The 12,130-nt window shown below is 39.9% G+C and overlaps 1 protein-coding gene across 1 annotated transcript in view; it reads right to left on the reverse strand.

Annotated features, from left to right (window-relative positions):
* SI (sucrase-isomaltase) overlaps positions 1-12,130 on the reverse strand; it is a 143,387-nt gene that overhangs the window by 17,693 nt on the left and 113,564 nt on the right. Inside the window, exons 55-63 of the mRNA XM_048507076.1 lie at positions 10,121-10,249; positions 9,423-9,533; positions 7,878-7,940; positions 7,445-7,561; positions 6,335-6,419; positions 4,810-4,948; positions 3,983-4,116; positions 1,996-2,030; positions 1,775-1,891 (exon numbers count right to left, since the gene is read on the reverse strand). Coding sequence (XP_048363033.1) covers positions 1,775-1,891; positions 1,996-2,030; positions 3,983-4,116; positions 4,810-4,948; positions 6,335-6,419; positions 7,445-7,561; positions 7,878-7,940; positions 9,423-9,533; positions 10,121-10,249 — 930 coding nt within the window. The remainder of the gene's footprint in view (positions 1-1,774; positions 1,892-1,995; positions 2,031-3,982; positions 4,117-4,809; positions 4,949-6,334; positions 6,420-7,444; positions 7,562-7,877; positions 7,941-9,422; positions 9,534-10,120; positions 10,250-12,130) is intronic.

Consider the following 12,130-nt stretch of genomic DNA (forward strand, 5'->3'; position numbering starts at 1 on the left):
GAAGAGCCCCAAGATAAACATCCCATGCATAATGGTTTAAGAAGAAAGTCTAAACATTCTGGGAAGCTGATCTACCTATGTTTGTGCAAACTCTTTATGTAACATGCACAAGAAGATCTGGATTAATAGATATACACTGTTGGGATCTGAAAATCCAAGACACCAACAGGGGCAGCCATTTGACTAGTCTCTCCTGCAAGGGGGTGACTAAAAAGAAATAATGTTACCTTATGTAACCCATGCTATTTTAGGATTTGTGATTTGGTTGGATCTTCAGGTCCAGAGGACAAGAACTCAATGAACATATGCAGTTGGTAAGCTTGTTTACATATTACCAACTGCAAGGTCCGCACCCTCCTCAGTTGATTCGGCCTGGAAGAGGAGAAGGAAGGCCCACAGCTTAATTGAGGGAATTACTTATTTTTACAGGTCTGTGGTGGGCCCAATAAGAGAGAAAGGTATACTAGAATTTCCCCAATGTAACGGAAGGGTTTATTAGGTGGTTAGTTATGTTATGTTCCAGAGTTGATCCAGCCTGCAATAGAAGGAAAGCTCACAGCTTAATTGAGGGAATTACTTATTTTTTTAACAGTCCCAAGTTGAAGAAAGACCTACATCCTATGCAGAAGAACAGATGGGGTAAAGAAACCCTTCATTATTAATTGTTTGGACTTTCTCACTTTTCTTTATGTACTGGGCACCGTTAGTAATTGTAACTGTTTTGAGTGCTTTTCTTTTCTTTTGTATAATTGAGTTGTGCTATATGTATTATGATTTATCTCTAATTAATATAAACTTACTGTGTTTAAATTAAAGGTTTGTTAATTTGTTGAAGCAATTTCACATTTGTTTGACAAGCCACAGGGTGCTGCCATTTTATTAAATTTTAAATTTTCCTAGGTCTCCAATGGAGATTGATTAGTTGGTTACACTTGCATTTTCCAAAGAAAACTGAAGTCTGAAAAATAGGGGAGCTGCACTAAAGAAAGCCCACACCACAGGTAAAAAGAGTTGGAACTGGGCAGATGGCACACTATTGGGTAATCCACTTCTCACCGATTCATGGAATTTGGTCCTGCATTGGTCAGGAGAAAGCTGAGCTTGTAAATATTGTAGCTAAATAAGAGAAGCCTATATAATACAGGTGAGTAGGTTAATCTAAATTTCTAATCTAACAAAAGTAAAGAGAAGTGCTTCATAGAAATGTACCTGCAGAATAAATTCCTCCAGATGACAATGGCAAATAAGCTAAGGGATATATATACAGGAACAAAGAAAATAGGATGTAGAGGTTGGCCAGAGTAGAACAGGACAAAACCAGTTGAGACCAGTTGAACTGGGGAACTAGGCCACAGGGCAAAGCTTGCATCAGATTGTACGTACTGAGCATGCTTAATGAGCTGATGCACATTAACTTTTATGCCCCAGCATGAACAAGGGGTGTTGATAATGAACATATAGGAAGAATATGGGAGGGGGCAACACATCAAGGAGTAACATGCAGATCGGCAGACCAGAAAGTTGTGACTCTAAGTATCCTTGGCCAATGGGGGAACAGAGAGGGCGTGGTGAATTTGAGCAAAGGGAATAAGCATGCTTTGGACATAGTGTTTTGGTGGAGTCTACCCAGGCGGGGGGTCTTCCCTTTCTTTGTAAATAAAGCCACTTAAAACTCTCTTCTGTTGGTTTGATATTTGGTAAAGAAAAATTGGGTACCTCATGGGGAGGTACAGTACTATTTTATGCAACATATTGCCCCAGATTGTTGACGCACCATAGTTCCCATCACATTATGGTTTCTAGAGAAGGTGTAAAATGCTCCGAGCTGCATCCATCGAGCACAGAGTTCATAGGTTGTGTCATTGAAGAAGCCACAGATGTCAGCACCACACTAGAAAAGAACGAAACCAGGAAAGAAATTAAAATATCAAAGTCATACGGGATTGCTAGAAAAGGGGTTTAAAGAAATTCAGTTAATCCAATAACACAACTTACATAGGAGATTCCAAAAATACTGTACTCCATGATACCTATCAAAATGACAACATGGCATTTTTAAAATACATTTACACTTAAGTAAACACAAAATGATTTATGTAACAAAAAACTATGCTTTTCACACTTTTACATTAAACTAGATTTGACAATGAGACATCAAATCTCCCACTTTTTTAGGTGTCATGATAGGGCAGGGTGAAGTATTGGGGCCCATGCTAACTTCCTGATGTAAATCTCTCTCTCTCACACACACACACACACACACACCCAAAGGTCCTATTTGTAGGGAAACATTAAGGTACCCAACAGGTGCCATTGTCATTCCACATAATACTGATTCTAAATGCAAACTGAATTTTCATTGCATTATATTAAAAAATAAAATAATGCTAGTGAAAGTTATTCATGAGAAATCAGAAACTTTAGAGCATAGGTGTCAAACTCGCACCCCTCCAGATGTTATGGACTACAGTTCCCATCATCCCACGCATTCGACACCTATGCTTTAGAGTGTTCTTCTAGATTAAAGAAGTAATAAAGAGGGCAGATGGTAGGTATTTCAGTTGGAAATACCAGTGACCATGGTATCATACTAAGCATCTCCTGTTAGGCAAACTCTCCTTATTCCTAAGCAGGACATTACAGATGACAAAGTTATGTGGAGTGAGACTCAATAGGGGACACGGAGTTTAGACATCCGCATGGGCTTGAAATCTCATGAATATTTCCAGTAAAGTCACAAGTGACAGGAATACATTATATTGCAGTGTTTTGAAATATAATTTCCAAGTATTCCAAACATTTTTTATGAATAGCCCACTAAAGATATAGACAAATGATTTTCACTGTAAATGTTTGTGGTTAGATTCCACATAGACAATTTTCACTGTTGGAAGGGGAGCAATGACAGACATCCAAATCTCACATTTTTGGGGGGATCCCCTGTCCCACAGGATCAGCAATTTAGGAAGGATTTTAAGTGAGCGGGAGGCAAAGAAGGTCTGCTCCGCTAACGAAATTACCCTTCTGCCAGGGAAAAGTTTCTGCAGGATCAATACCTACATTTCCCCAATGATATAATATAACAGTATTTGATTTTAAACATGGGGTGTATTGATAAATGCATCCCAAGTTACTTGAATCTTGAGTCTTTGCCAGATGTTCTCTAGATGTTTGGTGAAATAATCCAGCATTGAACCTGTGTCTGGAGCAGACTGTGTGCCTGCTGAAATGCCTAACACAAGCTTTCCATGCTTATCTCTTCCCCCTAATGTTGAGGCAGGTTATGGGGGGATGGCTTGTACCAAGTTCTGAAGAAGGGTCTCTGTAACCCCCTGGATGCTATGCAAGCAGGTGCAGAAGTGTAGCTAGGCCAGAGTGCCCGGTGCGAACTCTGTGTTTTTCGCCTTCCCTGTGGTGCCCCCACCCCAACCCACACACTTGCGAGCCCCAAGGTCTCATGGGAAATGTAGTTCCCACCAGGCCATTTTCAGCCTGAAGGGAACAGGCTGCTTCTCCAGCCTGCACTGTTTAATGAAGGTAAATGTGTGTGTGTGGGGGGTGCCGTGGGGGGTCAGGGGGGCCATGGGGGGCAGGGACATTCCTGGTGCAACATGCATCCCCCGATCCCCTTGTAGCTCTGGCTCTGAGCAGGTGTCAATCGGCCAGAAATGACATTTCACATGACGAACAGAATTTCTACATATGTTCATGTCGCCATGCATGGCCAAACAGCAGCTTGTCTGGCATCCTAACCATCTAACAGTGCATTAAGGAAAAGGGGGATGCTAGGAGGGATTTCCATGGCAGGGGGCTTAAAGATGTCACATAATGATACAGGACATTTGGCTTTGGAGTGGGTGGGAAGTATTCCAGGATTCCAGTGCTGGGATCTCCTCAAGTTAAGATTTTGCCCTACTTCTACTGCTATTAACCTGATATCTTACAAGAAAATAATATGAATGATACGGGAGATTCTTCCTACCAATAATAGATTTCTCAAGCTGATCCCATCGTGCAAAGTTATCACCGAGCCAATGTCCTGCCCATTTTCCACTGGATGGATATGTTGAACGGGTAATAATGATTCCACGTTCTTTTGTGGCATTGCGCATACCACTGGTAACAGATACAAAAAGCAAGCACATTAAAGGTGTCTTTTAAAAGAAATATTTTACATACAAAAATAGTTGTGGCATCATTACATTGTTAAACAGGCACCCAGCGATGTAAAGCAAAGTAAGGAAGATTACACTGTGATGTCAACATATCACTGAATTTTGATTCCTAGATTGCTGGTTATTGAAGAAAGGAGAACCCTCCAGCAATCACACATTGCCATACTGGTCTGAGTAGAATGTAAAATGTTGAAAATAGCTCATTTTGTGGTGATAAAGACCTGTTCAACACCTTGAAACTGACACACAATATAAGCAAATTGAGGCAGTAAAACTAAGAACAGCAGAGATCCTGATATAGATGTATATTGTTTTCAATAAGAAACACATTTAAATAAGCATTAGAAACATTTTTTTTACACACTGCTATGACTGGGCAAACTCTTCTGTATTAACCAAATATCTGAATATCTTCAGATGCCTCAGGGTACTTGCCAATTATCCCTGTCTATGTTGTAGCAACCCACCCCTTTCTTGCCATCCCTAGTTGACCTAACCAAAGGCCAGGCCTAGGAATTCATCTCTGATATTAGCACAGAGCAGGTAAAAAAGATCCCCCCAGGTACCAATTCAAGGACACACAAACAATCCAACTCAAGGAATACACGATGATCCAACCATGTAAATTACTTACTAGTAGGTGGATTCTGCTTGGGACCATCCATACAGGTTATGCACATTATAGTGGCTTACAGGTGTGCCATCACGAAGTTGCTGTTCAACTTCCATGCATGTTGTCACCATATCCAATCCTCTCCCTCGTAACGCCAGATCTAAGAGGATGATAATGTAAGACCATGTTATTAGTTATACATTCATTGCAGATAAATAAATTGGAGAGAGGGAGTAATGGTAGCTTAAATTCTCTTGATGGCTGCTCAATCCACACATCATTTTCAAAAGGTATGAAGCAGACCAGGTTCCTTCAATCACGGTGGGGGGTGTGCTTGAAAAACAATTAGGGCACACTTTAGAGCAGGGGTGTCCTTTGTGGTCAAGCACCATGACACCCACCAACACCTTTCCTAGCACCCAAAATGTTTTTAGAAAATGGGTGGAGCTGTTTTGTGGTGATGCAAATGCTTTTGATTAGCTGTGCAGCTTTTTAAAGCGTTTACACCGCCACAAAAAGATATTCACTGTGTGACTGAAGGTAAGCGGAGCACATGCAAGACAATATTTTTCAACAACAGGTTCATTTTAAAAGTCATCCTGTTAAGCAGTCTTGAAGAATTACTGTTAGGGTTATGTGTAAACTCACTCCCTGATGTTTTGTTGGTGAGACTGATTTTGGTAGTGGCTAGTTTGTGGTTGTGCCGCCAACCTGTGTTAGATGCCTTCGAGCTGAAAAAAAAAGGCTGGGGAACACTGCTGTGGATGAAAGTGCCTTTAAGCCACTAAACGTCTTCCGTTTATAATTAACACTGAGAATATTAGAAGTTTGGGTGCCTATTTTATCCTATATGACCTGTATGGGTTATACTGTCAAACTGTGGCTTTTTCCGCAAAGAACATTTAAAATGGTTTGAAAAGAACTCTTTTGAGGAGGTTTTTTTGTCTGCATGGTGCAGAAAAATACAGTGTTTCAGACAAAAATTGTTTTTTTTTTCCTTTTTTTTAAAAAAAGACATCTTCATATCTTCAAACCTACAGAGACTTTAAATCTGTGCAGTCTTGCCAGTATCTACGAAGATACTTCAGATTTATTTGTATGTATGCCTGCAGGGGTCTGGGTGGTTACAGTGCAATCTCCAAAATAGCCCTTGGAGGGTGTTATTTTTCACATTTGGTTGCTGCACAGACATTGACTCTTTGCAGGTGCAGTTTTTTACCATGTGAAAATATGCCCCTCCCTGTGGCCAGTTTGGCTTGGGGAAATGGCATTGGGAGGAGGGTAGAGAGGAGCATTCACTCCTCCCTCTCTGTATTGTGGTTCCAATCAAAATCAGGCCCCTGCGGCACTTTCAAATGGAATTACCACAGGGAACTTGCAGTTCCAGTATAGTTGCAAAGTCTCTGCGCTGAACTTGTATAAAATGTAATCTGTAGTTTGGCCCTCAGAAGGGTTAGACAAGATTGACTTTGAATAAGGTTGCATTGTTACAAAAGTAACTTTAGATAGATCCTGCTGCGTGTGTTTAAAAAATACAGTTTCTTACCAGGCATATAAGGAGGATGATTTAAGGTCCAATTTCTGCAGCCTCCAATAGCTCCATCGATGAAATTGGATGGTTCGTTCATGTCCTATGGTAAATTTTTTGAAGAAGAAAAAAATGAAGTACATCATAACTGCTCTGGATTGAGAATTCCAGGCAATGTTTTTGAACACAATTACATTTAATAAAAAAATATTCTAGTTTCCTTTTTTTCTGGAATATACTTATTTATGTTTAAAATTCCATTGCACTTACCTGCCATAAAAAGCCTCAACATGACTTCTATTTAATTTCATTTATTTATTCAATATTTTTATTTACATCCCACCCTCCCCAACAGGGCAGCAACAACACAGAATCCAAATACAATAATAAAATAACCAACAGTACAGTATTTAACACAGAAAGACCAGTCATAGATGGCGAAAAATCTGTAAGCCCTCTGACCAATCCTATAAAATATATATATTTCTCATAGCAGTATATTTTCCTTTAAAAATCATATTGGCAAAAGCCAGTTGCCAAAAGCACTCCTATGGGTGTAGGTAGCCGCATGATCACCTGACCCCAGCCAAAAGGTCAAAACCACTAACAAAAGCTGAGTTAAGATAATGAGTTACTCCTGGCAACTTGGAGGTCTCATTTGAGTCACTAGAATGCTTGATTACCACACCTTGCTATAGAAACTGTTAAAGACAAAGAATATGGAAAGCTGGAAACCACACAGCCGGTAAGGGAATACCTTAAGATCTCCCAGAATCACAACTGATACCCACACTACAGAGATTAATTGTTCTGTAGAAAATAGCTGCTTTTGGAGGATAGATTTGATGGCATTATACTCTGTTGAGGTTCCTCTTCTCTCCAAACCCTGCCCTCCCTAGGCTTCACTCCTAAATCTTCAGGAATTTCCCAATTGGAAGTCCTACTCTTGGATCCTGATCTGTCTCAGTCCAGGGTCTGAGACACCCAAGTTTAAGGAGGGGAGAATGAAGTCATGTGCCCTGAGATCCTTGCAGGAGTGCAAAACGTGCTGAACAAGTAATTAAAATAAGAAGTATCAAATAGCTTATTAATCAGAGAAAGAATAAATATACAAAAGCTGGTACTAACAGTCCAAAGGCCGTCAAATTTAAGAGTGTTGTTGTAATAATTCTCGATTTCTCTTTGCCACCATCGTCCTGTAGAATTGCGCAAGAAATCTGGGAAAGCCACATAAGCCCGGTAATGCTGATAAGTGAAACATAAATAAATAAATAAAATTTAAAGAAATACATAAACTTGGACAAACTATATAGAACGAACAGAAATACAATAAAGACATGCATAAACTTGGACAAACTAAAACTTCTCTACTTGGACAAACTATAGAAACAAAAAGCTCACCTGGAATAGTTACATTAAAGCAATCTCACCATCATTTACCAGACCCATGAAACTCACAATGTAGAGTTTTTTTTAAAAAAAGTCAAAGCATTCAAACCAGAATCAAACTTTTTTTTGTTAGAAACAAAGAATAATCAGTGCAAGAGGGACGCAAACATACCTCAATTTGGTATTCAAAATTTGCATTTTTATCAATCGTTATATTTGGGTAATCTGGCCACACCTGGGGGAGAAGTTAGACATAGATAGTATGTTAATGTAGGATTCTTGAAGCTAGACAGCCATTTTAAGGTCTGAAGTGTTTCTGTATTTTGCATTATTTCTGCATAAAGTTGGGCAATTTGACAATACCAATTTGACAGTAGAAACACACAGAACAGGAGCATCAAATGAACACAAATTTAAATCTCCATCATCCATAGAATTGCCAACCTCCAGCTGATGGCTGGGATCTCCCGCTATTACAACTGATCTCTAGGTAACAGAAGTCAATACAGCTGAAGAAAATGCCTGCTCTGGAAGGTCAACTCTATTGCATTATACCCCACTAAAGTCGCTCCTCTCTCTAAACCACACCTTCCTAAAATCTCCTGGTATTTCCCATCCTAAAGCTGGCAACTGTAACCATCAAACTGATCCTATAGGCCAGTGATGGCGAACCTTTTCGAGACCAAGTGTCCAAACTGCAATCCAAAACTCACTTATTTATCGCAAAGTGCCAACACTGCAATTTAACCTGAATACTGAGGTTTTAGTTTAGAAAAAATGTTTAGCTCTGAGGTGCACATTACTCGGGAGTAAGCTTGGTGAAGCAACCGTGCAATGCTTTGAATGGATGAATCACAACCCTAGGAGGGTTTACTCAGAAGCAAGTCCCATTGCCAGCAACTGAGCTTACTCCCAGAATCATGCCCAGGCTAGCCTAGATGTGTGTGTGTGTGGGGGGGTGATTTTATGCCCCCTCCCACATGATGAATTCTGTGCACATGTGCCCACAGAAAGGGCTCTGAGTGCCACCTCTGGCACCCATGCCATAGGTTCGCCACCGCTGCTATAGGCATTCCGAAGTGCTTCTATATGGCAAAGTCAGATTTTCAACTCTTTATATGGTGGGATCAGGACAGAGGTGGGATCCAACCAGTTCTCACCACTTCTGTAGAAGTGGTTAATAACTTTTTCTGAGTGCCAAGAAGGGTTTACTAAAGCAACCTCCCTGCACAATAGGGACTGGAGGTGCGTGTGTGCGGCGGCACCACTGTTTGAATCCCACCACCATCGGAACCTGTTATTAAAATTTTTGGATCCCACCACTGGATCAGGACAATGGAAAAAAATCCTCTGCTTGCACACTGGCAGTGTACTGCAGTGGTTAGAGTGTTGAAGTAGGATCTGGGAGACATAGGTTTAAATTCCCATTCTCTCATAAAGCTTGTTGGGTGATCTGACCTCAGCAAAGCTCTTTTAATCATAGGGTTGTTATGAGAATCGAACTGGGAAAGATGAATGATGTATGCCACCCTGAGCATCTTGGAGGAATGAATGAATATTGAATTTGTTACCACTAGGGAGCCATGGTGGCCAGAGAAACAGGCCAGCAATTGTCTAGACAGTTGGTTAAACAAGCACAACTTCAGAGATGTTTTGTGAATGTAGCACAATGGACCTTCTGGTGGCTCTCCTACTCAAGTGCTAAATAATATTTTACCTTTGCCCATGGTATGTCATCCGTGCCGGGCCATGTGATGAAGACTTTCTCATTCATCCCATCTGTAAATGTTGGATATGGTGCAGTTTCATTGCCTGATATGGCTGGATCCTGAAAACAAAATGGCACTATTAATGAATTCCATTTCCTCCCTCGCCTATGGTTTGGAAGAAGAAAAAAGTCCAGAGGAAGCTAACAAAAACTATAAAATGCTAAACAAGTTGTCCATGGACCAGAACAAGGCAAATTACTTCCCCATTCTGAAGAAATCTTCACAGAAAATTGTATACAAAGAAACCTTACAATGGTCACTAACTGATTTAAACACATCCCGCTTCATTGTTGCGTTCACCACCAATACCTGTCTAGAGCTACATTGTATTGTTTACCAGAATGGGCTTTACTGCTATTTTTTCATAAAAGAACAGCTCATATTACAAGGAACCACCAAATTAATAAATAGGTAGGCAGTGTACCTCTGAATGGCTAGGGAGAGTTGGGTCAAACATTAGAGGAAGACGGTTACCCTCAAGTCCTGTGTGTGGACCTTCTGCCAGCCAATGTTAGAAACAGGATGCTTGACTAAATGGTCACTATAGCAAATCCAGCAGAATTCATATTAATTTCTCCTGGACAGATAATATATTCTATACACCAATTCATACGGAAAGCAACTCAAAAATGAAGAAACTACAAACCAAGATGATGATAAACCTTCTACCATCTCCATGAATTCGATCAACTAAATCAGGAAGACCTTGAAAGTGAGGGCTGAGTGTAAAGTCCAGCTGCCGTTCCATGTAGTCAATATCTGTATACTGTACATCCTGTATTAAAATGAAAGCAGTGAAGATTTGCAATGTTAGAGGTTTTGGGGTTTTTTTTGCTTAGCAGTGAAAATTAACCAAACATTACACTTTCCATAAATGCTAGCACAATTTTGCCGACTTAGGCATCCATCTCTATGGTTGCCATAACTTTGATTGCATCTGCAACTCCCCACAGCATAGGCAAGAACAATGAAAATTTTAATTCTCATCAAATTATTAATTACAGATATAATATGCAACGATGAATCTTATAAGGTTTAAAATTAGACAATTAAGTTTATGGTGCATGACACATTCACTGAAAAATACTACACTGTACTGTGCTTGAGTTTCTTTCTTCATTAATGGTAAGCTGTTATCAAAATGACACTTATGAACAAAGGGCTAAAGGAGATTAGAAAATTTGACATTCTATTTAGAATCTTCAGAGTCAATACCACAATCTTCAGAGTCAATACCACAACAATACCAGTTTATCTACATATCTGTATCTATAACTGTATCTATATAAATACACACACATACACATTTCCCCAATATTCTAGTTATCCAAATTCTCCTGAATATCTTCCCCACGTGTAGTTTTATATTCATATTATCCTCTACAAAGAGAACTTTTTATGTTATACAGAAGGTTTAAAGATGAAATACATGATATAATATTCTGTATGAGACTCCAATAAAAAAGAGATAGACTACCCATTGAAAGGGATAAAGTTCTTCCTTCATTGCAATGTCTTTCTCATGGATTGGGCCCCAAATACTCCCAAAGAAGCCATAGTGCTAAGAAGTCCTGAGCTTGATCTAAAAAGACTACATCTACATGGACGTTAAGTCCCCAAGCTAACAGTCTCTGTGTGTCAAACACCACAGTGCCAATAATTACCGCAAATTCAGAGCCTCGGAGGAAAGTCATATGGACAGTAGACTAGCAAGATGCCCAACCTATCCTTGGATCCAAGAACAAGGTACACACAATAATATCTTGTATAAGTTGCTGTGAAAGAAAGATGATGGAGTACAACAGCAACCCTACCCTTGACCCTATTCCACAGTCTGAGTCTGATGGAGGACAACATACCCAGCTAGTGTCACCTGAGTCTGAGTCTTACTTCAGTCAGCATGGTATAGTAATTAAAGTATCAGACTAGGATCCGATTTTGAATCCACAATCTGTCATAGAAACTTGCCAGGTAACCTTAAGCCAGTTATGTTCTCTCCACTCTGTTATTCCTGTTGGAGTGAACAACTAAGCATGTCTGGTCATTGGGGAGAGATGAATCACTCTATATGTGTATAAGTGTTATATTCTTGAATGGGATGCCCCTCTCTTTCTTAAGAGAGTTGCCTTCTGAGCCCAGTTCTTTCTCTCTCTGTTCTTTCCACTCTCCACATGGCTCTCCATGGGGTCACATAGATTTACAGGTCTCTCCTGTAGAAGCAACGTCTCATACTTTCCTACACATAATGCCAGATCAGCTGGCCACTTGTGACAGGGGAAAATACTCTTTTGATTAGGTTTTTCTCTCTTCCTTTTGACTGCAACCTGATTGTGAACAGAACCTACCTTACCAAATGTAAATTTCAATTGGTTGCAATATCCTTCTTGAGAGATTTATTTGCTGTACCCAATATCATGCTTCTATGACCAGGCAAATTCTACTATAATAACCAAATATTCCAATAATTCTATCAGAAGTTCAAGCAAAAACAAAATTTCCCCCATAGCAACTCAAAGCAATTAGCTACCAATGGTCTCCCCAGGTCTCAAAAGCAACTCTGAGGGAAAAAAATACTAACAACAAACTATAAATTGTCCCTAAAAGTGTGTGGTGGTAACAAGATGGGAAAATCCCTCTTCCTTAGCTGTTGGTAAAG

The sequence above is a fragment of the Sphaerodactylus townsendi genome, linkage group LG08, assembly GCF_021028975.2.
Source record: "Sphaerodactylus townsendi isolate TG3544 linkage group LG08, MPM_Stown_v2.3, whole genome shotgun sequence".
Taxonomy (NCBI): domain Eukaryota; kingdom Metazoa; phylum Chordata; class Lepidosauria; order Squamata; family Sphaerodactylidae; genus Sphaerodactylus; species Sphaerodactylus townsendi.